Consider the following 27985-nt stretch of genomic DNA (forward strand, 5'->3'; position numbering starts at 1 on the left):
GGGAAAATACTGTGAAGTGCTCTGCAGCTGTTGGCCATGGTGTAGGTCAATTTGTGCTGTAGAGCTGAGGCTTCCTGTCACTAGCCTCTTTGCTATGTGCAGTTCATGTCTAATTCATGGTAGCCCCCATCCTCCCCAGCAGCCCTGTGACCTGGGAGGGAGGGAAAGGGGGAGGATGGTAGGAAATGCCCAGAGGGTCTAGGCTGCATCCTCTGCCCTTTCATGCCTTAGGAGCCAACATCCTCCGAGACTCTGCTGGGAATGTGAAGCTGGGGGACTTTGGGGCCAGCAAGCGCCTGCAGACCATCTGCATGTCGGGCACCGGCATGCGCTCGGTCACCGGCACACCCTACTGGATGAGCCCTGAGGTGATCAGCGGTGAGGGCTACGGAAGGAAGGCAGATGTGTGGTGAGCGCTGGGGATGTGCTGGGACCTCACCTCAGGGGTGAGGTGTCTGGGCTGTAGTGGCTCCAATTTAGAAATAAGCCTTGGGGGCTTTGCAGTGTGGCAGAAGGGAGTAAGAACACGCCTCTTGCCAGCTAGGCCAGGATGCAGGCTCCATGTGTACAGAGGTGGTAGTGCCTGCAGCAGCACATCGAGTAGACGTGTTGTGTTTTCACTCCAAATAGCAACTGTAGAACGCAGGCCATGGAAAACATCCCTAATGTTTGCTGCATCCCTGAAAGAAGTGGGATCCACTCTGAAGGCCTGAATCAGTCTCTAAGCAGTGGCAGGCTTCCATTCCCTCTCCCAGCACTCAGATGCCTTGTATTTGCTCTGCATGACTTCATGTTCTGATATCTCCCTGAAGATATCTATGTGCTAATATCTTTTACCTGTAGATGTTACCTCATATGGCAGAAGGGCCTTTGCAAATGTGATTAGTTTAAGAATTTTGAGATGGGGAGATTATCCTGAATTAGCCAGGGGGACCTGGTATAACAAGGGTCCTTATAAAGGGAAGGCAGGAGATCGGAGTGGGTAGTAGGGAATGTGACAATGGAAGCAAGAGGTTGGAGTGATGCAAGGAGGGGGCCATGAGCCAAGGAATGCAGGCTGCCTCTAGAAGCTGGAAAAGGCAAGGAAATGAATTCATCCCAGAGCCTCCAGAACAAACCATCCCCACTGACACATTGACGTTAGCCCAGTGAGGCCAATATTAGACTTCTGACTCCTAGAACGATAAGATAATAAATTTATATTGTTTTTTCTGCCACTAGGCTCATGATAATTTGTTACAGCAGCAATAGGAAACTAACACAGTTATCTTAGAGCTCTTTCTGTCCACGCTAAGTGGTTCTCTTTCCCAATCTCAAAAAGCACCAGGTGAGTGTAGGTTGATGAAGCCCACGTAGACGAGGCCAATAGTGCTTTGAAGCCTCTTCTGACCTTAGGAACCCTCTGCAGGGGTGTCAGCCCTCAGTTTGGCCCATCTTGCCTCCGTGTGTTCTGAGAAGGGCACCTCCTTTCACAATGGTGGGCAGGGCAGCTTGGGAGCCTGGGGCTGGCCAAGGGGTGACATGGGGTTCTCTTTCTCCAGGAGCCTGGGCTGTACTGTGGTGGAGATGCTGACAGAGAAGCCACCTTGGGCAGAGTATGAAGCCATGGCCGCCATTTTCAAGATTGCCACCCAGCCCACCAATCCTCAGCTGCCCTCCCACATCTCTGAGCATGGCCGGGACTTCCTGAGGCGCATTTTTGTGGAGGCCCGCCAGAGACCTTCAGCCGAGGAGCTGCTCACACACCACTTTGCACAGCTCGTGTACTGAGCTCTCAAGGCCACGCTGCTGCCAGCTGCCCTCTGCTGCATGGGCAAGGGGCTGCTGTGGGGCTCAGCAAAGTTGCTGCTTCTCCCAGGCAAGGCTGTGGACCATGTGGAGCTGCAGTCCAGCCAGCGTTTGTCTGTGTCCCTTCCATCGCTGGGGCTCAAAGCCAGGGTGGGGTGGCTACAGCCTCAAGACTGGGAGCCCCCAGCCTGCCAGACCCAAGAGCTCCAGCGTCCTAAGCTTGGCGTGGAGGGGAAGGGGCTAGGAACAGTGTGTGAGGCACCGTGGGCCTGACCCTCGGGGCTGTGTCCTGACACTGCAATCAGCACCAGAGCCCGGAAGGTCTGGGAGCAAAGGACGGACACGAGGGTCTGAATAGTGTTACTTTCATTCAGAGTGTTACATTGTTTCTCCTCCTCATGTCTGGAGACTACCAGGGCATCTCTGGGCTGGAGGAGCCCACCCAAGCCTGAGGTAAAAGCCCAGCATCCCACAGCCAATGGAAGGGAGAGGCCTGGGCCACGCCCTCCCTGGATCCCCAGGTCAGCTTTGCCAGTCCCTGTCCTTTACCAAAGATGAATGAAGCAAATGTTATGCTGCCTTATTCAGGGAAGGAGGAGCCTGTCCTGCCTGCCCCCGTGACCCTGCCCCCCCCAAGTCAGGGGCCTGAGATGTGGAACTGCCCCCACTGAGGGGGGAGACCCAGTTTTGTCAATGCAATTGTCTCTGTTTTACAAGTTGGAGTCACTCTTATGCTGTACCCAGTTTCTAAACTGGAGACTTTGTGTGCTCTCTGGGCTCTGAGTACCCCTGCTGTGGGCTTAGGCCTTGGGCTGGATTGGAAAGAGCTGAAGGTGATGGCCCTTGTGCTCCTGGCCTGGCACCTGTTCCCCAGCTGGAGCAGAAAGGAAGATGAACAGAACCGTGAGGGCATCTGAGCCGGCTGGCTGCCCTGAGAGGGCTGTTCAGGAGAGCCAAGGGAATTGTAGCAGACTGGCTGTGAGTCGTGACCCTGCTAGGCCAGGGCCCTCTCCACCTGGTAGAAGGGAGAGCCCATTATGATGCCACCAACTGTGTCCAAAACCACCAGCTCTCTTCCTCCTTGGCCAGCCTTGCCTATCCCCATGAGGTCTCAGCCTCTCCCTTCTTGCTCCTCCCCTGCGGAGGGACGGCAGCAGGGGCAGGGGGAGCCAGTATCTCCAAGCAGCTTAGAGTTGGCCTTATTTACCTCAGCCTGGGCGCTGGTCCTTTCTTCCGGCCCCTCCCCTCCAAAATGTGCCTATTGCCAGAGCTCCTCCCTCTCAACACCCAGTTTCCTTGGGAGTTGTCATTAAAGGGAAAAAAAAGCCAGTGCCCAGGGATGGGCGTCTCCAGGGAGCTGGGGATTAGCGCCAGGCAGCTCATTGCCAGCCATGCCCATCTACCCACGGGCACCAGAACAAGCCAAAGCCTTCGTTGTATGTTGACGATGCACTTTTATGAATGTAGTTTCTATCGCTGTTTTTAGCCTTTTCACATCATGTAATGTGAGGCCTTGTACTTGTTAATTTATATCTCAGATCATATTTGATGGTTTTTATATATATCAATTCTAGACTGTTACAGGTGATGGACGCCTCAAGAGAGAGAAGAGAAAATGAAAGCAGCTGGTTTTGCAGGGATGTGTGTTGCACGGTGCCAGTTGGGCCTGGGCCTCTCTGTTTCCATCCTGTTCCCCAGGGGCCTCTGTCAGGCACCCCCAGCCCGGCCCTCTGAAGACAGTGAGCATGTTCTCCTGCCTCCACCTCGGCCCTTGCCCAGGGTGGGGACCGGTCCCCCATCTTGACCAAAGCTGCCAGGTGGCAGCTCGGCCTCTCCATGACCCTGTCCTGATGGCTGTAGCACTCTTCTTGGGCCCACACCCCAGTCCCCCTTCCCCAAGAGGAAACAGAGCGTGGTGCCGGCGCTGACAAGATGAGACGACTCTGTGTGTTCCAGGTTCAGGCTCTCGCAGAGCCCCACCCCCAGGGTCTGACCTCACAGGGAATGTGTTTTAAAAATGAATTTGCAAAACCAACCAACCCTGCACTCCAAAAAGACAAAAGACCCTGGGTTTTTTGTGCCAAAAACTGTGGACATGCTGGCTCAGCATCCTCAGGACCAAGCTGTTGCTTAATTTTAATTTATTATTTTTTTTAATTAAATAATCCAAATGAAAACTTGTGGGCCTAGGATGGCCTGGGTCCAAAGGTTCTGAAGGGCAGTCTCCTAGCAGCCCCAGGCTTGCTGTGGGAAGGGCCGTGCCGCCATTTGCTCATCGTTCCATGGGGTATGTCGGCCACGGCCAACCCAACACAGGCCAGGGCTGAGGACAGTCCGCACTCCGCCACCTCCTGCCCCTCCCGACCACGCCAGCTCTGTGTCTGTGTCTGAATTGTGGATCGTGCAGAAGAACCTGCAGCCATAGTTATTTGACTATATCTTGACCGAGGGCTTGCAGTGCAAAGCCAGGCCAGTGTCGTGCATTACTTACAATAAAAGGGATCATTTATACCCAAGGGGTCCTGTGGCAGTGCTTCTGGTTGGGGGATGGAGGGAGTAGGTGTTTGCCTGGGAGGAGCCAGGTATGGTGCCTGGCAACAAGCTTGGGTCCCTCAGCAAAGGAGAGCTTAAAATGACTCCAAGGGGTCCTGGGATGGGATGACTTAGCTGGTACCACTGCCATCTCAGAGGTGGCACCCGCTCTTCACACTCCCAGGAGCTGCACTGTGTGGGTCTGTCAGTGCTGATTTACTGAGGTGGCAGTCTGCCCCCATGACCCGAGCTCACCAGTGGCTGGGTTCCCAGGATCTTCTTGGCATCTAGTACAGACTTCCTGGCCCAGGGAAGGACTCCTTAGTCCCATCCTTGCAGGGCAGGAATCAGGTGCCTCCAGGAGCCAGCTCTCTGGTATCTCTCCCCTTTGTCTATCTGCCACTGTTGCTTAGGTCTGAGCAGAGGCCATTCTTGCCCCAATCTGAGGCCTCTGGTGCAGAAGTCTGGCCTGCCCTGAGTGAGGTTCTCAGCAGCCCTCCTCATGCTCTGAGTACCCAGGCCTAGAGTGTCATCTCTGCTCACTGAGTGTTAGCTCTGCTGCTTCAGGGGGCAGTGTCTGCCTCAACACAGCACAGTGGCCACAGCCCCCAGAGCTTGATGCCCAGTTCCCTATCCTGTCCTATGGGCATGAAGTCTCTTAGAGACTTAAGGAGTTTATGGCGCGGTGGCAGCAAATCCCCAGGAGTCTGCTCCACCAACTCAGGTAGCCCACGGGCAGTTTGGGGCAATCAGAATAGTTGGGTCTGGGGCAGGAGAACCCAGACTTCCTGTGTTTTGCTAGAGGTGAGGTCTCAGGTCCTCCACGCTTGCCTTGTTGCTCTGACGGAAATTGTTGTTCCTCAGAGGAGCAGGTGGGCTGTGTTTCCTTGGACTACCTGCGACAGTGAACCATGGCTGCCCCACTCCCCAGAGCTTGAAAAAATGGGGGGAAGCTGACAGATGGAGAAAGGGTACAGAGACTAGGAAACTTTCGACAGCACTTTCTGGGGCTGCTGGTTCCAACCTTCGCTGGTTTCCAGAGCAAAGGGAGTCCAGACAAGGACTCAGCAGAAGGGTTCTGCCTTGCGCCCCAACGTGCTGAAGTGTTGTGAGGCTAGGCACCATCACTCACTGATGGCCTGATCCTTTCTTACCCAACACAAGGCCAAGGGGCCAAGTGGCTTCAGTTCTAAGCACACTCTGGGTTTGACAGCACAGAGATCTGGCTGGGAAGAGGAGCACCCCCTTTTCTCAGGCTGGCTGGTATTTCCCTGACACCCACCACCATCAAGGCCAGGCGAGCTCTGGGCTGACCCTGTCCCCTTTCACCTCCGATGGTCAGTCTGTGTCCTTCCTGCCACAAAGCCCCCCATCAGGCCACATAATACAGAGTCAGGATCTGTTGAAACATGTTTAAAATAAGGTTGATCACAACAGTCAGAACCCGCAGAAACAGGAGAGAAGAGGAGGGGAGCATGGCCACCACCAGCCCCACCAGTCTCTGTGGCTCTCAGCCTGGCGGGTGATTTAGCTTCTGCTTCTTGACTCAGGTGGTGTGAGCTGGTCCCAAGCCCCGCTGGGGCCTGCTCTGCCTTGCCTTGCCTTGCAGGGGACAGGGCTGCTCCACTTCCCCCTTGCCCCCACAGCGAGCACTGGTGGGCATCCTGTGAGGCCCAGCAGGGGCCACTCTGTCTCTCCTTCCTCCAGTCTCCATGGCTCAGGACCAGGCTAAGGGCAGAGGTAGATGGGGAGATGTGGGGGCCGCACAGGGCCCCAGTGGCAGTGAGGAGCTTGGGACCCTGAGGGGAGCATGCTGACTCCTTGCTGGAGAAAAGGCACCTAGATAGGGAAGCTAGGCCTGGGGGCCTCCCAGGGGGCCATGGGGTGAGGTGGGGTAGGCTGAAAGAAGCAGGAAGCAGGGTGGTAAGCAAACCCCAATCCTGGTTCCCAAACCCCCACCCACTGAGGGAGAATGAAGGAATCCTGAGCAGAGCCCTGCCCAGTAACCCTCTGCCTGAGCAAGATGGCCTCGTCCTCTTCCCACCCTTCCCCCCACCCAAGCCCAGGTTCAATCTCTTTCCCACCCTTCCCACGGCCCTGCTTAGGCCCTCTACGGAGGGAGAGAGTGGACAGTCAGAGGGGCCTCAGGCTGTCTTGGTGCCGGGGTCCACCTCCTTGTGGGCCCAGAGCTCCTTGTGCTGCTTCCGGCCGAAGCCCTCATCGTAGTTGCCTTTGCTCTTAAACAGCTGCTGAAAGTGGGGTTTGCAGTAAAATTCCCCATGCAGCGCCGCATAGCTGCCCAGGCTGCAGAAGCAGAACAACTGTGGTCAGGTCAGGTCAGGGCTGGAAGGTGAGGGCAGGGGCAGGGCAAGGGCGCACCTGAGCTTGGTGTGACAATGCTTGCAGCAGAAGCAAGAGTTGTGGAAAATGAGCTTGTCGGCCACCAGCCGCTCCATGGGGTACACAGTCTTCTGACAGGCAGAACAAGTCTCCTTCACCTGGGCCCGAAGACTGAAGGACTGTTTGGGGGAGAGACTCAGCCAGGGGCCCAAAGGGCACCCATCCCTTCCTTTCCCCCACACCCCACCCTCAGGGTCCTACCTTGGAACGCTGAACAGCGCTGCTGCTACCGCCGCCTTTGGCTTCCTGAGGGAGAGGGCCAGTCAGGGCAGGGTGAGCTGAGGGATGCCCCCGACTGCAGCTGAGGTCACCAGCCCAGATCCCACGGGCACTCAAGCGGGCGGGGGCAAAGGGTGGCAGGCAAACACTCTGCTCCTTACCCCTTTACCCCCAGGCCAGACCCCTGCCCAGGGACCCTCCCACCGGGCTGATCACCTACATGAGAGGGGGTGGCCTGGGCGGCTCCTGCAGCCTGGAACATGGCTCCTTGGAGGTGATGGAGGCCCCGGGTGGAGACGCGGCACCCGCTGGGTTCTGCAAGGGGAAGTCGGTCGGGAGGGCCCCACAAGCCCTTCCCCAGCCTGCAGGGTGGGGGTGGGGATGTTTACAGGCAAGGGGCTGGGGGGCTGTGGTTGGGACTTTCCCTAAGTCATTTCCTGTTGCTCTTGGTCTTGCCACTTCCGCCCTTCACCCACCTCCCCCTTCGCTCGCCCGCCCCCCACGCTGCTCCCCAAGGGGCAGAGGTCCCTGAGTGGAACCACGTGTCGGAGGAAGAACAGAGCGGGCTGCAGGGAGAGGCTGGGGGTGGGGAAGGGGCTCGGCGCAGTCGCCGTGAGCGCCCCACGGACCCGAACGCCTCCTGGGGTGAAGGGAGGTCAGGAGAGGGCGGGCCCGGCGGGACCGCGGCGAGAACCCGCTGCCCCTGCCTGACCCCGGCCCGACGCTGCCCAGCGAGGAGCCGAGGCACAGAGGCCGCGGGCGCCCCCAGCTCGGCCCGCCCAGCCCCTGGACAGCGCTCGCGCGCCGGGCCGCCCGCCCCGCGCGAGTGCCCCGCTCCTCGGCCCCGGGACCCGCAGGGACCGGACCCCCGCGGGTCCAGCCCAGGGGGCGCAGCCCCGCCTCCGCCCGGAGGCTTGTCCCGGAGGGCGGCCGCTGGGCTCGGGGCCCCGGGCGGGAACGACGGGCCTCGGCGCTCGGCGTCGGGACCCCACGGGCGGCGGCCTCACGCCTGCAGCCCCCGCCTCGCGCCCGGGCTTGCAAGCCAGATGCAGGCCCCTCCCCCCGGCCCGCCCGCGGGTCTCACCGGGCCCCGGCCTGGGCCTCGGGGCGGGGGTCGGTCTCCGGGGGTGGCCTCGGGTGCGAGGAGGGCGCGGGCACGAGCTGCCGCCGCTGCCACTGGTCCCCGAGCGGCCGCCGCCACCGCCGCCTTATCTCGGCACCGCCCCCGCCGGCCCCCGCCTCGCGCCCGCCCATTGGCTCCGCCGCGCCCGGAGCCGCCTCCGGGGCTCGGCCGCCGCCGCCGCCCCCCTCTGCGCTTTGTCTTTCCCTCGCCCGTCGTCCCCCCGCCTTTGTCTGCCCCCCGCCCCGACCCGCGCTCCGGCGCTCCGTACCGCCCCTCGGGCCCCGCGCTCGTCGGCCTCCGGACATCGGCCGCCCCGTCGGCCCGCCCGGGACGGAGGCAGGGACCGGAGCCGGAGGGCCCCGCACCGCATGCCTCGGGGCTGGGACAAGTTCAAGTTGAGACGCCGGGGTCGCAGGACAAATGATGCTCCCGGCGAGGCACTGCGGCAGAAAAGGATAACCGGGGTGTGCCTGGGTCTTTCGCTGCCTCAGTTTCCCCCGGTTGGCCCTCGCGGGCGAAGGCCCGACAAACGCCGTCCCCGCGCGGTGCTCCAGGGGCCCTGCAGCCTAATAGACCCCGCGGGGGTGGCCGCAGAGGCTGCCGGGGGTCCGCTCCCGGCCCCTACGCCCCCTACGCTCCCTCGGGCCGCGGACTCCTCCCGCCGCCAGGGGCCGCCTCGGCGCGCCCGCACGGCCGGCGGAGAAGGGCTGCGGCGGCCGGGCACGCGGTCCCGCCACGCCGGACGCTAGGCTGCGAGGCTCGGCCCGCGCTGCAGGGACCCCGGGGGCCCCGTGTTCAGCCACCTTCAGGCGCATGCTCACCGCGGGGCCGGCCTGCACGAGGGCTCTGGCGGAACCACCACCGCTCAGCTCCAGTCTCCTGCGACCCCCTGGACAAGGCCGGGGAAGCTGCTGCTCTTGGTGTCCCAGAGCACCTGCCCTCCCAGGGCCCACGGTCCTAAGGCGTTGCTGTGGCCGGACTGTGTGAAATTAGTCATCCCCAAGCCCTGCAGGCACCGTTGCTTGCGAGCAGTTGAGGACACCCCCTTCAGGGCAAGAGGTTTCCACCCTTCAAACCAGCAAACCTCAGCGCCCTCACATCTATTTAACCCAAGGGAGCCAGGCCCGAAGATGTGAAGTGACTTGTTACAAGTAACCGCTAGGGCAGCGAGGCTGGAAGGAGAAGCCGGACCTCCTGCCCCAGCTCTTGACTCCCCGCCCCTCAGGCCAAGCCGGTTGCCAAGGCTCCAGAGCAATGCATGACAGGTCTGAGGCACACAGCAGGCAGGGGACCATCACTCACTGTGGGGCCAGAGCCTCAGCCGTTCAGGAACACAGGTGCAGCCTCCTGGACTGGCATCTGCTGGAAGGCTGGGGGCCCGATGGGCACCAGAGTCTGCATGGCTCTGCCTGACATCAGACTGGAAGCTGTCTTACAAAGAACAGCCCTAAACATAGTTTGTTCCCACACTGTGGCAGGAATAGAACTTGTGGCTCCAGAGCACAGCCCACATGCTTGTCAGGGAACAGAGCAGCCCAGCGCCTCCAGGTCTGGTGGCGGAGGGAGGGAGGCAGCAGGCTCCCCAGCCTCCCGCTGCTCCTTGGCTCACTGAGCACACCCACGCTGCGCTTCACTTTCCTCCTCAGCCTCTTGTCTTAGAGAAAGATCTGTGTTTGGGTTGAGCTGTAGGCCTGAGGACTCCCTGGATGGGAGAAACTTCTAGAACTGTTTATATGCATCTTTCTGGGCAGTTTCCACACCTGTCATCAGATTCTCAAAGGGGGTTGCTATGGGGCAAAAAAAGTGAAGGCCTCAGGGGCACTAGGAGCAGGGCTGGGTCGGCAGCTGGGCACTGCCTGGCTGGCCGGGGGGCCCTGCCCAGGGTGGATCTGCCGGCTGAGGTGCAGGTAGCCACCCAGAACCAGCAGCGAGGGTGTTGACGATGAGCTGACAGCAAGGTGAAGAAAGCAGTTCAAAAGGAAAGAAAACAGGCTGATATGGTGTTAAGAAAAAGGAACTTGAGGTTTAAAGAAAAAAAATGAACCGGGCAGAGGGAAGGAGGAGGGTTGGAAATAAATGTGACCTGGACTTCTCACTCACTCCGACATTTCAGGTCTCCACTCCCCACCTCATGGTTGGTGTCTTTCCCTTTAACTCAGCCCCAAAGCGCCCAAAAGAAGGTTTTTTATTATTCTTTTTTAAACTGGTGTTACAATTTCTGAGACATGGGAAAGTAACAGCATTTGATGGTTCAAAGCAGCTTCAGGGAAGGAGGGGCACTTCCTTAATCTGACAGGCGAAGTGCCTGAGCAGGAGGCCCCTCACCCCTGAGGGACCGGCAGCGGGAGGGGCCGGGCTGGTGCCCGCGCAGGCCAAGAAGCACCTTGGAGGTGGAGAGGTTAGAGTCACCCCCTGGCCAGGACTCACTGGCCGCCAGCCAGGAATGACAGCGGAGGGGACAGGTCTGGTTCTTCGGTTGCTTGCTCTTTGGGTATTAGTGCCAACGGTAAGGGGACACCGCATGCCAGGTTACTAAACAAAACCCTCCCCATTCCTGTCCTGCCAAAGGTGAGCCTCTTCTGCCTGGATTCCTAGTGGCCCAGAAGTGGTCCTGGCAGACCCAGGGGCTGGTCTCCGGCATCTAGACCTTTGCAGCCCCAAAGCAGTTTGATGGCCATAGGCTAAAATTAAGTTAAAATTTTTGATAGTTGAGACAAGTCTATTATGGGTTTTAAAAGAAATCGGTGTGTGGTGAGGCTATCTAATGAAAGAGGTCACTGCTGCGCTTCCACAGGCACTCCTGGGACCACTCTTGGATGGCAGAACCCGGGTGGAATGACTCATGTCTGAGCATATATGGCCAACACACAACAATGCCACTCTCCAATGGATTCTCTGAAAATTTTAACTTGTTCTGGCAATGAAACTAAGGACTTAAGCCCACAGGCTGGGCAAGACATTATGGCCCTTGGAGAAAGCACCAGAGCAGCTGGCAGGAGGCAGTAAGATGGACCCTCAGTGGGAAAGGAATGAGCTACAGCCATGACCTATGGGAAGGTTTCAGGTGTCAGGGCCCAAGCGCTAAGAAGGATCAGGATGGACTGCCTCAGCCTTAACCTGGTGCTTAAAAAGAAAAAATACCCTTGTCTTCAATTATTAGGGGAGGTCTGAGGGGAGGAGGGACAGGTTGCTTATTGCCTGCCCCTCGATGGAACTATAGGATGTGAGAGCAGAGGGAAAGAATGGGATTACGCTGCTAGGAGAGCAAGAGTGGAAAGAGGAAGTCACACAGTTCCCCGGGCTGAGGAGTCAAACCCTGGGCTTGGACTTCAGCCCCCAGGGCCAGAACAGCATCTCTTCCTTCTGAAGAGGTCACCTGAGCTGCAGAATTGGGAATGTCAGCTTTCTGGCCCCTCCCGATCCAGGGTTGTTGGGATTCCCTTTGTGTCTCAACAGCCTTGGAGTAGTAAAGTTTCTCTCCAGAATTTCTTTTCCAGTCAGTAAGCAGGTAACTCTCTTGGCAGAAATGTCCTTTCTTCCCAGTCTGCACCCAGGAGGGTGGGAATGTGGCCAGCCCTCAGGCAGGGCCCCTGGAGACTCATATAGCCCGGGATGGAGAAGATGCACACTCTTCAGAGGTCAGAACTCCCAGTCGTCCACCTCCAGCTCTTCCAGGTTTGATACCAGGCCAAAGATTCCACTGTGATCCTGAGACTGGCTGCCCTCAAAACTGGTGATGGGGGTGACAGGACGAAGTAACTCAGGCAAAGCCTCTGAGGCACGTCGCTTGATCTGGAGGAGGAGAGAGAGTTGGGGGTGGATCCTGTTGTTCTGGGTCCCAGGACACCATGGGGCAAGGAACCATGGTGCCATGACAGATGGGCTGTTGGAGCCAAGAGTCTCTACGATAGGAAGGAGCAGCACCTTTAAGTGGCTTCAGAAACATGGTCATGTCTCTAATTTCAAAGGGAGAAGGACAGAATATCCAAAAACCCCAAGAGAAAAACAGGGAGGCTCAGGAAAGTGCTACTGTACCTGCTTGAAGAAAGAATGGTTCAGGAGGGTGCTGGCACTTGGTCTGTAGAGAAGAGGAGAAGAGAACAGCATGATTCCCATGCCTCAGATTTCCAAAATCCTTCTGCTTCTACCTTACCCTCTACACCCCTCTACTTCCTCCCTCAGCTCACCAAGAAACAGCAGCCAGAGCTACTCAGGCTGGCTTCTTAGCAAACCCTTGTGCTGATCCCTCCTGCTGTGGGGCTCCGGACTCCTCCAGGGAACCGAGGCTTTTACAGGGCAGAGGCAGCCTCTCAAACCCTGCCTTAAATTCCAAGCCCCTCCTGCTCTCCGGGAAGCCTACTCCAAGCCCAGTGGAAATACCTGACTTCCGGGTTGCGCTGCAGGCACTGCTCCACAAAGTGGTGGAAGTGGGGGGAAAAGGTGCGGTGATAGGGGTGGGATGGCGAGTCACCATTGGAGGTCCTGGGGGTGCTGGTGGCCAGGCTCTCACTCAGGCCAGAGTTGGCCACCGAGCGTGAGGTGCTCATGGTCAGCTCCTCAGCGGGGATGGTGCTGGTGTCCAACAGGCAGGGCACCGTGCCGTTCAGTTTCTCCAGCAGCATCTGGGAGGACAGAGCAGCCAGGACCTTGGCTGGAGGGGCCCCTGGAAGGCCTACAGAGCTTCCTCATAAATACACTTTTCCCAACATACAAATGTGACTTGGGGGGGAAGAGAGAAGAGATAGACGTGGAATAAGTCTAACTTTTCCAAAGGAATGCTGGCCACTGGCTTGGCAGCCACACCCTAGCTAGGCCAAATTGAAGAGGAGGAGAGGGACTACAGAACAGTAGCCCCTTCACCACAGCCGGAAGGAAGAGGCTCGCAGTCCCCCTTTATAAGCATCAGATCCTTTTAACTGTAGAGCCCTCACCCTGGGTGAAGGCAGCAGCCAGGTCATTTTCTTTGAAGCCCAGCCCGTTTGCCATGCCCAGGTGGGTCCACTGGGGTCCATTCCACAGTGCCTGTAGTGCCACGTCCTGGGTTGTTGCTGTAGCAGCCGGGCAGGAGCAGTGCACCCAGGGGCAGGCCAAGCTTGGGCAGCTCTTCCAAAGTCCTCAGACTCAGCTCAGGTAAAACCAGCCCCACCTTGGGGACCGCTGTCCTCATGAACGTGAGCTGTCCGTGCCAGGGACCTGGAAACCTCTCTAAAGCTGCGCTGTCTAATATGGTAGCTACTAGCCACATGTAGCTAGTCATATTTAAATTAATTTAAATTTGGTTTGAAATTCAATTCCTCAGTCTCACTGGCCACATTTTAAATGCTCAATAGCCACAGGTGGCTAGCGGCTACCATATTGGACATTGCAGACACAGAACATTTCCATCATCTCAGAAAGGTCTATCGAACAGTGCTGTTTCTGGATCTGTACCTCTTGTTCACCTTAAATAGCCTTTTAACTCTTCCCAGAGCATCTTTCTGTTACTGTCTTACTTAGATTTTCTAGATTCTCTACCGACATTTCCACATGCTTCTAACCAGTCTCCTAGATCTAACCCATCTGCTTGAGTGATCCTTCTAAAACATACAGCTGTTGCTATCACTCCTGTGCTTAAATGCCTTCAGCAATTCTCCACATGCTTTGGGACAGGAACCAAAGCATACACATGGCATACAAAGTCCCTCATGATCTGCCCTTGCTTCCTTCTCCAGCCTACCACCCAGAAGCACCAGTACTTCAGCCATTTACAACTACTTGCTGTTCCCCGGATCCTGTCTTTCTTGACTTTGGGTCTTTTCACATGCTATTCCTTCTGCCTAAAAGTTTTCTTCTAGTCCCCATTCTTCACACAGTTAATTCCTATTTGCCTTCAAGACTTAAGTGTCACCTCCTGCCAGCAGCCTCCCTGGGCCTCCTGCTCTACAGAGCTCTCCTTTGCCTACTCTCTGGCTGCCCCTCTCCCCACAGGGCAAGCAGTCTTTGGGTTCAAGGGAGAGGCTCACTCAGAGCCTATACCCCCGCATGCCCCCACCTCCCAATTCTAGATCATGCTCCAGGTACTTGGGACCCAGGTAATCCTTGCCTAAATGACCTAAATCTACTTCCTGGACTTGAGAAGGCCTGGATAAGCCTCTTCCCTGGGTCTGTCTCCCAAGGGTAGATTATCCCACCGGCTGTGTATGCCTAGAAGTGGCCAAAGGGCAGTCATCGTAAGGGGCGTGAACAGCAGTTGAACTTGCAGGCTGGAGCTTCCAAAGGTATTAAGTGGAACGTGGTAGCACAGAACCTGAGAAGTCTGAGAATTCTAAATTAGAATGCTTCCAGGTATATTTATCAAGGTAGGAGGATAGAATTGTTTTTATAAATTTATAAAAATATGTTAGCTTGAGGTACATGTTTTCTATAGACACAGTGTATGCAGGCCTCCGTGTGCACTCCTGCCCTGGACTGTGCAATTGTTAGCAGTGGGCCTGCTCCTGAGTTCCCCTCCCCTGGGCTCCATGACCACAGCAGTTATGACACAGAGAAGTAACAGAGTCACACAACTATCTCCCCCACGGGGTGGGGCTCTTGAAGGAAAGGACTGTGTCTTTCATCTTAGCATCCCTGGCTGGTGTCCTGAGTGTGGCAAGTACTCAACAAGCATTTGTGGAAAGCAGATAGGCAGGCATGCACGAAGGAAACCACTGAGCTGCAGGCTCACCTGGGTGGCAGGCATATCCTTAAAGGGGACGTGGCCATTGGCCAGCTCACAGGCTGTGATTCCCACACTGTAGATGTCAGATTTGGCATCATAACCCTGAAGATTCTAAGTCAGGAGAGAAAAGTCACAGATCACTCCATTTGTAGCCTTGGTTGTGGTTCTTAGAAAAAGGAGGTAGAGCAAAAACTGAGAGGAAAAGAATGCCTGTCCCCAAATCAGGACCAGCTGCTAAGACTTTCCTTGCCCATGCTACTGAAAAGCAGCTGCTATATTAAAAGGAATGAATGTTTGGTGATGCTATGTACAAGCAGGATGAAGTGCAGGGCCCCGTGCTCCTGCTTAGCATGTGGTGCAAAACAATGTTTCAGTCAATGACGGACTGCATGTACAACAGAGGTCCCATAAGATTAGTACCATACAGCCTAGGTGTGTAGTAGGCTGTACCATCTAGGTTTGTGTAAGTGCACTCCGATGTTTACACAACAAGGAAATCGCCTAATGACGCATTTCTCAGAATGTATCCCTGTCATTCAGTGATGCGTGACTGCACAGGGATGCAGAGAGCACCAATGTTTCCAAAATGCTTGCTCTTCCCATAAGATGGGAAGATCTCTGAAGGCATCAGGTACAGTTTGGGACCCACAGAGAGGAAACTACATCATCTGTAAAGGGCACATAATGCTCGTGCCAAAAGGCCTCTCAGGTCTACCTGCCAACAGGGAACCCCTCCCTCCACTCAGAAGCAAAGAGCACCTCCCATCCCGGGAAATTCCTCAAGGCTTCCCTGGGAAATCATGAGTTGGTGGGGGATGGGGGTTCTTCGGGACTCAGTACACAGACCTGCTGGAGGACTTCCGGGCTGAGCCAAGGCAGAACCTTGATACTGTATTTGGGAAAATCGTGCACCACACGCTGCCGCTGCCCATGGCTGATCATGCTGAGGTTGCTGCGTAGACCAGACAGGTAGACCTTCCCATCCGCGGAGATCAGAATGTGGCTTGCTTTGACACTCCTGTGGGGGAAGGTGGGCAGGGGATGGGTGTCATGGGGCAGCAGAAACCCCTCACACCACAAACCTGTGGCCTTCACACACTAGATCCAGTCAGCTCTGTCCCTGTCAGCGTGTTTGTGTGTGTGTGTGTGTATTATGTTTGTATATATACATACTATACATAAACACATATTTTTATGAAAAATTTCAAACATACACAAAAGAGAAGACAGCATGACTTCATTTACATATCACCAGATTTTAAAACTTATTTACATTTTGTTCAAGTTCTCTTTTATGCTCAGACACCACTGCTTCCCCCACCATCTACTGCTTTGACTCTGCACTTTTTGTTGGCAGGTGTTCTTGTAATGTGCATCACTGTTTGTATGCAGATCTTTTCAGTTCACCTAACGGTACTGTGCTATGTGCCCCATTCTTCCTTTTTCTCTCAGTGCTGTATTTTCGAGATCCACCTATGTTGCCATCTGTACACATCTAACCTTTGCTTCTAAATGCCACCTGTACTCTGGGGTGGCATCTAACAGCTACTCATCCACTCACACTGCCTCCAACCATGACGAATATGAACGACATCCATATACATGTGCCCTGATGTGCCCGTGTGAGGGTCTCCGGGGTGTACATCCAGACGCAGCATTGACGGTCCCGGTTCCGAGTGACCCTGGCCTGAGTCAAGCCACCTTCCACCACTGGGACTGGAGATCTCACCTCCTCACCACACTGGGCCTCACCCAAACTCTGAATTACATCAGTCTTAGTTAGGTGTATAAAGTGACATCCTCCTGTTTTAATTTGCTTTTCTAATCATTGCTAGATTTGAGTGTCTGTTTACACGCTTGTTAATCTTTTGGGTTTCCTCTTTTATAAACTTCAAATCCTTTGCTCATTTTTCTATTGCTTTGCTATCCTTTTCTTGTTGAATCACAAGATTACCTTCTTACTAATTTCCTGTGTGTTTTAGACAAAGCTAACATCTTCCACACTGTCACCCACTCCTTGTTCATGGTGTCCTTTATTGGAGAGAAATCTTTAATCTTGATATAATAAAATCCATCAATTCTTTGTCTTATGTTTTGTGCTTTTAAAACATTTAGAAGTTCTTCTGTGCCTCAGGTCACAAAAATATTTCCTCGCCTTTCCTTCTATCTCAGTCTGTAGTTTTACATCTGACATGTGGGCCTGCAGTCCATCTGAAGTGCTCCTTTGTATGTGGAGTTAGGCAGGGATTCGCTTTTATCATCTTCCCTACAGTGAGTGGGTTGCTTTTCCTGACAGCAACTGCTAAGGAATCTGTCTTTTCCCAGCCTCTCAGTATAGGGTTGACTCTGGGGCACACAGCGTTTGGGTGTGTGCCAGTTTGGGTGCCCCAAGGAAGGAGAGAAGGGTGGGGGTACAGAAAGGCCCATGTTAGATGTTCCTCTCACACAACACTCAGGACCAAGCTGCTCAATAAAGAGAAAGTCAGCAGCTTCAGCACTGACAGGCTAAATGCTCTGCCTACCACGTGAGAGACCAGGGCAGAGTCCCGAGCCTGGATTGGAACTCTGGCTTCACTAACTTCCGTGAACCTTCAACTGTTTACTTGAGGGCTCATGGGCACGGATCCCCACTCTTGTAAGCGGTAACGCGCCTAAGAATGCACCTGTGTACATATCCCATGTGGTGGATGTAGTCTAGGGCCTTGAGGACCCCCTGCAGGATGTAAGCAATCGCCAGTTCGTTCATGCCATCCATGAAGTGAGTACAGATGAGATCCTTTGCAGAACCTGAAGAAAAGAATCGTGGGGAGATAGGGAAGGGTAACAGAGAAGGAAAACAGCACATAAGCCAGCTGACAAGAGTTCTTAGAACCCCTCTCTGCCAGTACCCGTTTCCCACTCACCATAAGCCATGAATGGTGTGACAACCCACAGCTCGTTGTCTGCAATGAAGGTGGCTCGATATGGCAGGATATTGGGATGACTGAAGAGTTTAGAGACATGAAGCTCCCCCTAAAAGCAATGGTAAGCTGAAGTCAGAATAAAGGGGCACGGAAGAATGATGCTCAACATGAAGGTGGCAGCAGGAATAACATGGGAACCTAGCACTTTCTGGGTGCTCTTCTCCGATTCCTGGGAGCAGCCTAAGCAGGAGCCTTCCAATACGAGAGAAACTAGGCTCTACTGTCTCTGCAGGGAAGCCAGCACTGCTTTGCCAGCTTCCGCCTGTTGGGCTCTGCCAGCCAATCCTGAAGAGCCTCAAGAAACAATTCCCGGCCGACAGGGAAACTGCTAACAACACAGCAGAGGGTCCCAGTTCGCTACCTCAGAGATGATGAAAACAAACTGTTGACCGAAGACTTAGGAAGTTGTAAGCTTAGCTCAACTTCAAGGGCCAAGGCACAGAACTCCTCTTTAACATAAGAAAACAAAAACTGTTTTCCTATTACATAGGAGATTGTTGTAGTCAATAGAAACAAGGAAAGAAAGTATTAAAGAACAAATGATAACTTTTCAACATTAGAAGACATTTCTCCTGAAACCTCAGATTGAGAGACCCCATCCTCAGGAGCAGCTATGGAAAGTATAAGACCTATGGAATTTGAAAATAAATTTGGACAAAAGATGTGAAGAAAAAATTGGACAAAAGAACTGCAGAAACTCCAGGATCCCGGCCTCCAGGACATGAGCTAAGGCCAAGTAGGCAGTACCTTCTACCTGTCCGACGGTCTACAGAATAGAGAAAAGAATCATCAAGTCCAAGATGCTCTAGAACAAACTCAGATAGGTTTTTTCTCAAATAACTAAGCTGGGACTGACTTTCTGTTCCATCTTCAGACCCACAAAACTACTCCAAACACATGAACTGGTATTAGAGCACCAGTGGATGAGCATGAATTCAGAACAACACCATAAATGAAGAAGGGGGAGGGCCCAACTAACTATACTGAAAACACACTGACCCACGCCCTAACTCTAAGGAGTTCCCAGCACAAGCTTTCAACAGTGAAGGAGAATTCAGTCCCCAGTCAGTTACTAGACCCGTGCTCGCTCCATTTAACGAGAGGGCAGCCACCTGCTTCTCCAGCAGAAAGGAACCTCAGGCAAACAGGACACTAAGAGCTGGAAGATGGCCGCCCATGGCAGGGCAGGCTGCCTGCATCTGGAACAGGACAGCCTGAGTCTGAATCCTGCCTCTGCAGGACCATGTGTGACCACCAGCAAGTCACTTAGCCTCTCTGAATAATAAATAAATGAATAAATGAGCCACGAAGGAGTCTTTGGAGAAGGAGAGGGGAATACAAATTGGGCTGAGCAGCATTATAGAACTCTTAGTGCCAAATGCCCAAGATTCTTCACTGGGAGCTGCCATAATTTCTTGGTTTGGTCTACCTTCATTTCCTGCCAGCTACTTTCAGAAGACAGATCTAAGAGGTGCCTGTAATTACTACTGGAACTAAGAGCCCACCCTGCAAGTGTCGCATTCACATTTTATTACCTGCAAGTACATCACCATCTCATTGGAACAAGCTTCTAGGTTAATCCTTCGTACCGTCACATACTCTCCCATTGGTTTGTACCTTGCCAGATTCACTGTCATCAGATCCTCAAATCCTTTGCCTAAAAGAAAAGAGGGATGCTATAAACAAGGACAGTAGCAACAAAGGTTTTCATTTTCCTTAAAGAGACTTGATTTAAAAAGAAAGTTCAAATTAAAACTTTCACTACTGTTACTTTTATGGCTGACAATTCTTGATTTTTCTCTTATCTGTGCCTTCTCAGTCAACCACTCTGACTGACTGTGGCTCAGGACACCAGAAATATACAGCCCAAAAGAAAAAATTGCAAAGGAGCTTCTCTCCTGGTAACATGATCTCTTTTCCCATACTTGAAAAAAGAAAACCAAACAGGACCCGCAAAACCCAGTTTTGTCACCACGAATTCTGCTAACTGGCTGAGAGCCTCTGGCACACATTTATCTAGGGATGCTGAAAAGGCTGCAGCAGTCCCCTGAAACATGAAAGCAATGACAGTTCTGGACATTACCTATAATGGTGAGTAGCTCATAACACCCTCCCTCTGGCAGAAAGCTACTCATGATCTCCTGTTTAGAGAAGGATGCTATCGACTCTGAGCTCGCCTCATTGGTCTAAAGAAAAAGAAAAATACGTTAATAAGAAAAATTGGAGGTGGGACAGGAGTGGGGAGGTGGTAATTCACACCCACAAGGAGACTGGTCTCTAAACAAATATACAAATTCTGACTCTGGGGCAAAGAAGTAGTGCCAGAACTACTTGATGAGAAACGCAAAGTAAAACACCAGATGTCCAATGTAGTAAGCAGCACTAATATCAGAGCAAGTGTTAGAGCTATCTACCAATGGGAATGCGGGACAAGGGCCAGTTCCAGTCAACTGCTGATCTGATTGTCCTTTCTAACAACTGATTCATTTGCTAAAAATTATGAAATTCTTAGTTGGGGAAAGGATGTCTGGAGAAAAGTAAGTTTAGAAAAGAGAAGGGGGATGGAGAGCGGGGGGTGCGGGGAGTGTCTCTTGAATCTCCTACTACATTAGGGTCCTATTTTTAAGGTCCTAACTACAAGACCCCAAAGGTCAAATGCTGAATCTTGCTATAGGGAAAATATGGCTATAAGAAGCCCCTCTTTAGCAAACCAAGAACTCAGAGCAATCATTCCTTGACATTTCCAAGTGAAGCAAGAATACAGCCAACACACTAGATTGCAGGCAAGGAACAGAGCTGTCACGTCTCAGCCATCATCCCAGGCAGCAGAAGTAACCTGCTCCCTCATTCCTGCCCACTCATGCTGCAAACGAAGCTGGACCCCAGTCATTTAGGATGTGAGCATCACCCCTCCGGCCTTTGAGGTCCTGAAGGAAAGTGCCCAGCAAAATACATGGCAGACCAACAGCTCTTCCTTCAGCTCACTAGGCTCAGTTTCCTTCTTCCAGACCCAAATGCATCTGTATGATTTAGAGACTGTGAGTGTTCTTCTTTCCTTTGGATCCTCTTTAGATGTGTGTCTAACTGAAATAGAAAACCCTAGGCTAGTGCATATTTCATATGCTGCGTTCATAAACCAGACCTCTAGTCAGGAAAAGGTCCTTGTGAATGGATCAAAGGCTCTTGGCTCAGCACCAGCCAGACAGCATGAGTTGAGAATGTTCTGATGGTGGTACGACCTTGTTGGGGGTCCCTGACCTTTCAAGCACATCTGATTTCAAGAGCTGATGCTGTGAATGGGGAAAGAAACCAAGTGGGGTTCTGTCTTCCACACCACTTACACTGACAATAAGAGAAACCCAGTCAAGCAAAATTGAGCCCTGCCAGCAAATTACATTTCTAATTTAATCAATTGTTATATGTCTGAGATTCATCATATCGTTGTATTTAGTCATGTTGTATAATATTCATCTGTTCTCGTTGACCCATCTTTTCCCCAACACTTGGTATATTCAGACTTAATTTTTTTTTTTTTTTAAAGATTTTATTTTTTCCTTTTTCTCCCCAAAGCCCCCCAGTACATAGTTGTATATTCTTTGTTGTGGGTCCTTCTAGTTGTGGCATATGGGACGCTGCCTCAGCGTGGTTTGATGAGCAGTGCCATGTCCGCGCCCAGGATTCGAACCAACGAAACACTGGGCTGCCTGCAGCAGAGCGCGCGAACTTAACCACTCGGCCACGGGGCCAGCCCCTTCAGACTTAATTTTTGCCAACCTCATTGTGGGTTTCACTTACATTTCCTTGGCTACCAATGAAGATGAGCATCTTTTCATGTATTTACTGGCCATGGGGCTTTTCTCCAAGGTGAAAATGCCTCTTTCTGTCTCTTGTCCATTTTTCTACTGAGTTGTCTTTTTTTTTTTTTTTAAGAAGATGCCTTTTTTTTTTTTTTTTAAGATTTTATTTTTTTCCTTTTTCTCCCCAAAGCCCCCTCGTACATAGCTGTATATTCTTCGTCGTGGGTCCTTCTAGTCGTGGCATGTGGGATGCTGCCTCAGCGTGGTTTGATGAGCAGTGCCATGTCCGCGCCCAGGATTCGAACCAACGAAACACTGGGCCGCCTGCAGCAGGGCACGCGAACCTAACCACTCGGCCACGGGGCCAGCCCCTACTGAGTTGTTTTAATGCAGGATTTTCCCAAAGTAGGCCCCATGGAACATTAATCCTGGCAGTTAATGCATGAAAAAACTTTACACATCCAATTAAGTTAGAAAATGCAGCATACTCTCTTTCATGGAGAATCATAAGGTGTACTCACATATTAAAGGCTTTAGGAAGTTCTGTAGTAAGGAAACTTGTTTAACTTTGTTTAACATAGCATTTCCCAAAGATACTAGTCCAGGGAACCCTTTTGTGCCTAATATCCATTACATTTTGGGGAAGATAATTTCGGAAAGGCTATTTTAAGTAAAACATGATATCATGCAAAGACTATGGGCTTAGGGGCCAGTGAGAGGCAGAATTTTTTTTTTTTGGTGAGGAAGAGTGTCACTGAGCCAATCTTCCTCTTTTTCCTTGAGGAAGATGGTTGCTGAGCTAACATCTGTGCCAATCTTCCTCTATTTTTTTGTATGTGGGACACTGCCACAGCATGGCTTGACGAGTGGTGTGTAGGTCCGTGCCCAGGATCCAAAGCCACAAATGCTGGACCACCAAAGTGGAGTGCACGAACTTAACCACTACACCACTGGGCCAGCCCGAGAGGCAGAACTGGAACTCAGGTCTATCACTTGTTCTGTGACCCTGGGCAAGTCAGTCCAATCTCTTGGGATTTCCATTATCTCAGCAGTGGAATAATTCTCACTTCACAGGGCTGTTGTGACAAATAAGAGAAAAACACCACGTAAAGAGCTGAACGCTCCCTGGTGTACCACAGGTATTTCCCTCTTTTGCTATCTACTTTTTGGTCACTCTCCTGCTCAATAAAGATAGAACAGAGAAAATGCAGAAAACAGAGAATCCTCGGTAGAGCTTGATCGATAGTTAAGGTCGGTTTGATTTTGTTTGTTTACACTTATCTGTGTTTTCAAATGCTCTGAAAACAAATTCTAGGATCATTTAATAGCCACTGTAGCTTCTTGAAACTCTCTTGTCTTCAGAACAATCTTAAGATACTGGTGACTACATGCCAGGTACCTCACACAGGTGAGACAGAGACACAACCAAGGGACAAAATGGAGTAGCAATTCGAGCAAAAAGCTCATACCAAGAGCTCTGACATGGTGACTCCCCATTTGTTTAGAACTTACAAGCTGCAGGCTAAGTTAATCTTGAGGAGTCCCATTTTCTTAACCTTATACCTCTAACTCCCTGCATATTCTTGCTCTGCTCATCCTGTTTTCCCAGGTATCAATCTGCTCCTAAATAAAATCAGTGTTACCAGTTAACACAAAACTCAGAGGTTTGCTTGCAGCCCCAAGTCCCTCCTCGGGCCTGTGAGTACCCACCTGCTTCAGCCCCTGCCTCCTCCTGTGATTCCGTCCCACACTACACTCCCCTGACTCGCTCCCTGACCCACACAAACAAGCATGCTCCAGGCTGAGGAAACCCACCCTAGCGGTTCCTTTGTTTGGAACACCCCTGCCCTCCTCCTTCCCTGCCCCTGCCATTTTCTCATCGCTGCCTCCTCCTTATCACTGAGGTCTCAGCGTAAATGTCATCTATTCATTGAAGACTGTCTAGAAAGGAAAATAGGCTCCTAGTCACTTAATTATATCATTTTGCTTTCCTTTATTCACAGTAGTTATCACTGCTGTTTATTTATTTATTGCCTGTCTCCTGTACCAGAAGGCAAGTTCCATGAGGGCAGGGACCTTATCTGTCTTGCTCACTGATGTATTCCCCAATGCCTGCAACAATGCTGGCACATACTTAAAGAAAAATCATTAAAGCAAAGTTTGATCTGGGGAGGTTTTCTGCCTATGACTTTGTCATTCCCACAGGCTGAAGAGAAGAGTAGGGTAAATGGACCAGCCAGTTCCACTGGAGACAGGGTTCAATATAGTATAATGACCTATACTGGAAATGCCAGCCTTCACACAACACATTCGTTAGATCCCCTGCTACTGGGGGCCCTTTGTAGATCAGACTGATACCCACATGTGAGAAAGTACTGCATTTTTTAGCAGGTAACAATATGGCCCCAATGACAACAAATCGAGAACTACTTTGCATTTGAAGGTTTTCTTGCCTCTGATCTCCAGGCAAATTCCTTAACATTTCTCTCATTTGAAAAAGAGAAGGACTATGAAGGATAACTGAGTCCTGAGATGAAAAAAATTTATTATATGCACTTTAAATAATTCCCTTTGGAAAAACTACAGATAGATACCTTTTAAATTACCCATCTCCCTCTTCCTTGCTAGGAGTGCACGTGAGACATATTGTCTACAAGGCTACATGGTAAAGACACACTCTTGTTGAGCCTAGGCAGGGAATGACTCTTTAACCTACTGACGTGAGTAGTTAGTAACTTGAAAATATTCCTACTATCTTTGTTGACTACAGAAAACTACTCAAAAGTGTTAGTTTTAGAAAATAAAGCTCTTTAGGTAACTGGGAATATGAGTTCCTGGGTGGTCTGGAATTCACGAGATGAACTAGCTTAGTGGTTGCCCTTCGTCCTCTACTCCCTGTCCCCAGCTTACTGGAAATGCTCCGCAAATGGAGGCTTTCTCCTTTGTGGACAATCTATAGGTCTGAACTCAGAGGGAAACTGACCTTTATTGAGGAAAACAAACAAACAAACAAAGGCATTATTTTAAAAGGAAGAGGTCTGGTCTGGTATTACCACCGGGAAGGCAGGTTAGTTCATTATGTTGCTTCAGATTTAGAAAAGGTCAAATTCAGATGAAAAGGATGAAATATTCAGTCCATTCTCTTTAAACACAGCATCACATAGTTTTATTAGTATCATGTATAATCTCAAATTGCCTAGAGAAAGAAACTAATTCTATCAAAGTCTTTTCGTAGTTTCCCCTACCATGAAAAGCATTTTATTCATTTTGAAGCATTTGTAGCATTCATAAGCTACTGATATCCAGAAATCACTATAAAATAACTTTGTTTAAAGAGTTCATAAAACAAAATACAATAAAGCACACAAAGACAAAATTTATGAAATGCTACCAAATAAACACATTCAACCTGGCACAGGTTTCACACAGGATAACTTTTGGTATAACACTGGCAGCTGTAAAAATATAGAAATTATATATAATTGGCATTGTATTCTGGAAAAATACCTAACTGATCCTATAGGAAACATTTTTGGTCTCCCGACTGGAAAATATTTGGATCTGATAGACAGGTGCTCCTGACTAGCAGACCAAATAAGCATAGCCAAAACTTTACTGAAAGAGGAATTCTGCATCAACATCACCATCTTTCACTCAGCCTTGGGGCTGCCTGCAAAACGTGCAGACATCTGTCATCTGAAGGGTAAGAAGTCTATTTGGAAAAGAGCTCTTATCCGCTTGCTTTCTGAGATACTGATTCATACTATCAAAAATAGCTTGGTACACTGTGCACATCTGGTATTATTTACTCAGGTAAAATAAACTAGAAGAGTAGGAAGCAGGGCAAGAATCTTACAACTTTTGCCAATAAAAATACATTTTCTGTTTTGTACTTTGTAGTTTGGGGTTTTGTTTTTTAAGGTAGGAGATTTGAGATCCTGCCTTATAATCTAGACAGAGATCTCTATTATCTCTGTGGACTGAAATCTATTATGAATAGACTAAGGATGGAAAATTTAGTACCACTAGACACTAAAAGACAACCACATTTAGACTGTTGACACCTTCTTTTTTGGAGGGGGTGGTGGGTGATTGGTGGGGTTGGAGAGGCGAGGAGACTTTAATCCTGGAGAGAGAAACAAAAAGTCTTGAGACGTTTTCAAAGTACACATCAGAAGCTTTCCAGGGTGAAACCTGAATCTCCACACTAAAAGAATTACACTACAAATAAAGCTCAATGACAGATAAACAGAAGCACAAATGAAAAGCCAACAAAACACACAAACTTCCACAAGAAGTCATCTCCATGCAACAGCCATAGTGCTAAAGCCTAGAAAGTCACTTACTTTTCTCCGAGTGTCACCCGGAGGCTGCTCTGGAGTAGAGAAATTGATTGTTGGCATTTTGTTTTTTAGCAGAAGACATACCCACATTCAGGACAGCAATTACTGCACTTAGGACTACATTTATTAATAGAAACCACTTAAGAGTCATTACAGCAAAAAGTGACTGCAGTGCTACACATAAACACACAGACACAGATCCACAGTAGAAATGCTGCAGCTAGATGAGGTTTTAAACATGAATCTATGGCTCTTCAAAACTTGGCAAGGCCAATATTCTATGGCTACTGTCTACTGAATATGATTCAACTGGTATAATTCTGGTCATACATTTACTTTTCATCAGCACACAATGTTATTTTCAATAGGCTGCTTTCAGAGTCTTACGTTGTGAACAAAAAACTCATTTATAAAGTTATAGAGATGGCTGGCTATTTCCTGGGGAGTGCAGAGACTAGGAAAGAGGATTTAAAAAAAAAAAGGGCCAAAAATGTTTTAATACAGCAACTTGCATATGTGGGACCATTACCCAATTTGATTCTCCAGTCAGATACATTCTATTCTGAATACAAATAAAGCAAGGGCTTTTTTGGCCCTCTGCTACTCTTGGTGAAAACAAATAAAGCCAAGGACAACTACAATAACTTTCTGCTCTTAAATCAGTCAAATTCTCTATCTGTGCTTTTGATTTTCTCCATTCTGTAAAAGTCACAAAAAATCATCAAAGTAGATCTTTAACCGTAAAGTATTGGAATGATCACACATTCCCAAATATGTTAAATTAGAAATTAGAGCATCCAACTGTATTGCTGGAGAAGACTGGCTACAGGGTAAATTAGCCATAATTTATCAAAATAAGATTTCTTTTTGTTTGCCTTGGACATCAGTTCTCTGGTACACAAATGGCAGGAGCAGTTGCTTAAGACAGTCTGTCGAGGTAAGAAGCCAGGTGAATGGATTAAAGGAAATCAAACCCAATCTTCCAGAGTAGAAGGCAAATTCCAAGTTGTATAAAACTTGATAACATACACTTCATCAAGCTGTTGAACAGTATACAGAACAAGCTCTTCACCCTCCTCAGATCAGAGACTAGGGAACTGTCAAAAGACAGCCAGTGATCCTATCCTCAAGACACTGAAACCAAAATCCATTAATTCAATTCACATATATCAGAAGATTTCTAATTAATTAACTGTAAACTGGACTTCCAACTCAATTTCCATCAATGCCAACGTTGAAACCATTGTATTCCCCTCAATGATGGGAAGAAAGTAAGAAGAGGGCCAGGATATAGTCCTTTTTTATTCCATTAGCCTTTGCTTTACCGTGAAGCTAACTTTTATTCTTTATAATGTTTTAACTCATCATTTTTCTAAACTCACATTTGTCTAGTCTAAAACACAATACTTTGACAAAATTCATGAATACTACTACTCCAGACGTTCTTTGAGAGGCATTAGGGAAAATAAATGAATAGGTACTACCTAGTAACTAACAAGTTTGAGCTTTCACTTTCTTAAGCCTATTTGGGGGTATTGTGGATCAGCCAAGCAATACACTCAAACTGATAACCTGTTTCTTTAGCTATAGGAGTTGAAGAGAGTATCTTGGTGTTCAGACGCAAAGAATGGGGTTCGACTACTATTATTTTTATAGAAAGGAATTTTCTTTGCCTTAAGATCACAGCTCCCCAAAAGGCTCAATTTGAAATTACCTAAAGGGGAACACCTGAGCCTGTTAAATCTCAACGTTGCAAACCTACTTCACTTCTGAAATCAACATTTAGATCTTACAATAGAAAGTTAATATTTTTGTCCTGGCAGATTTTTCCTTAGTTCTCTTCTCTTTAAGTCTCATAATTTCTACCATAAAAAGATGAGTCAACTAGACTGATCAGTTAAACCAGAATTTTTATATCATTGCTACCTTTGTTCTGATATTATTTTATTTTATTATTTTAATTTTCTTCTTCTTCTTCTTCCCCAAAGTTCCCCAGTACATACTTGTATATTCTAGTTGTAGGTCCTTCTGGCTCTGCTATGTGGGATGCCACTTCAGCATGCCTTGATGAGCAGTGCCAGGTCCGTGCCTAGGATCCGAACCAGCAAAATCCTGGGCCTCTA

General features: G+C 50.4%; 4 protein-coding genes across 12 annotated transcripts in view; 2 read left to right on the forward strand and 2 right to left on the reverse strand.

Annotated features, from left to right (window-relative positions):
* MAP3K3 (mitogen-activated protein kinase kinase kinase 3) overlaps positions 1–5191 on the forward strand; it is a 65783-nt gene extending 60592 nt beyond the window's left edge. For 2 of the 5 annotated variants that reach the window (XM_046677624.1, XM_046677626.1), the window contains 2 exons: positions 232–409; positions 1542–5191. In XM_046677624.1, the coding sequence (XP_046533580.1) occupies positions 232–409; positions 1542–1770 (407 nt within the window). In that variant the 3' untranslated portion in view covers positions 1771–5191. The remainder of the gene's footprint in view (positions 1–231; positions 410–1541) is intronic. The other 3 variants (XM_046677625.1, XM_046677623.1, XM_046677627.1) reach the window with 3 other exon arrangements.
* Positions 5192–5718: 527 nt separating this feature from the next.
* LIMD2 (LIM domain containing 2) lies at positions 5719–8141 on the reverse strand. The gene is made up of 5 exons (XM_046677634.1): positions 8024–8141; positions 7160–7254; positions 6922–6966; positions 6700–6839; positions 5719–6624 (listed from the first exon to the last, which is right to left on the reverse strand). Exons 2-5 carry the CDS (start codon positions 7199–7201, stop codon positions 6465–6467), a joined length of 387 nt encoding a protein of 128 aa, XP_046533590.1. The 5' UTR covers positions 7202–7254; positions 8024–8141; the 3' UTR covers positions 5719–6464.
* On the forward strand, positions 7217–8486 carry LOC124247251 (proline-rich protein 2-like). Its single transcript, XM_046676324.1, has 2 exons — positions 7217–7308; positions 7370–8486. Exons 1-2 carry the CDS (start codon positions 7217–7219, stop codon positions 8484–8486), a joined length of 1209 nt encoding a protein of 402 aa, XP_046532280.1.
* A 1744-nt stretch (positions 8487–10230) lies between these two features.
* Positions 10231–27985, reverse strand: part of STRADA (STE20 related adaptor alpha) — a 28160-nt gene continuing 10405 nt past the window's right edge. For 3 of the 5 annotated variants that reach the window (XM_046677630.1, XM_046677628.1, XM_046677629.1), the window contains exons 4-13: positions 25866–25894; positions 19806–19908; positions 19258–19379; positions 17663–17771; positions 17423–17546; positions 15606–15777; positions 14766–14870; positions 12443–12684; positions 12098–12140; positions 10231–11854 (exon numbers count right to left, since the gene is read on the reverse strand). In XM_046677630.1, coding sequence (XP_046533586.1) covers positions 11702–11854; positions 12098–12140; positions 12443–12684; positions 14766–14870; positions 15606–15777; positions 17423–17546; positions 17663–17771; positions 19258–19379; positions 19806–19908; positions 25866–25894 — 1202 coding nt within the window. In that variant the 3' untranslated portion in view covers positions 10231–11701. The remainder of the gene's footprint in view (positions 11855–12097; positions 12141–12442; positions 12685–14765; positions 14871–15605; positions 15778–17422; positions 17547–17662; positions 17772–19257; positions 19380–19805; positions 19909–25865; positions 25895–27985) is intronic. The other 2 variants (XM_046677632.1, XM_046677631.1) reach the window with 1 other exon arrangement.

The sequence above is a fragment of the Equus quagga genome, chromosome 11, assembly GCF_021613505.1.
Source record: "Equus quagga isolate Etosha38 chromosome 11, UCLA_HA_Equagga_1.0, whole genome shotgun sequence".
NCBI classification, from domain to species: domain Eukaryota; kingdom Metazoa; phylum Chordata; class Mammalia; order Perissodactyla; family Equidae; genus Equus; species Equus quagga.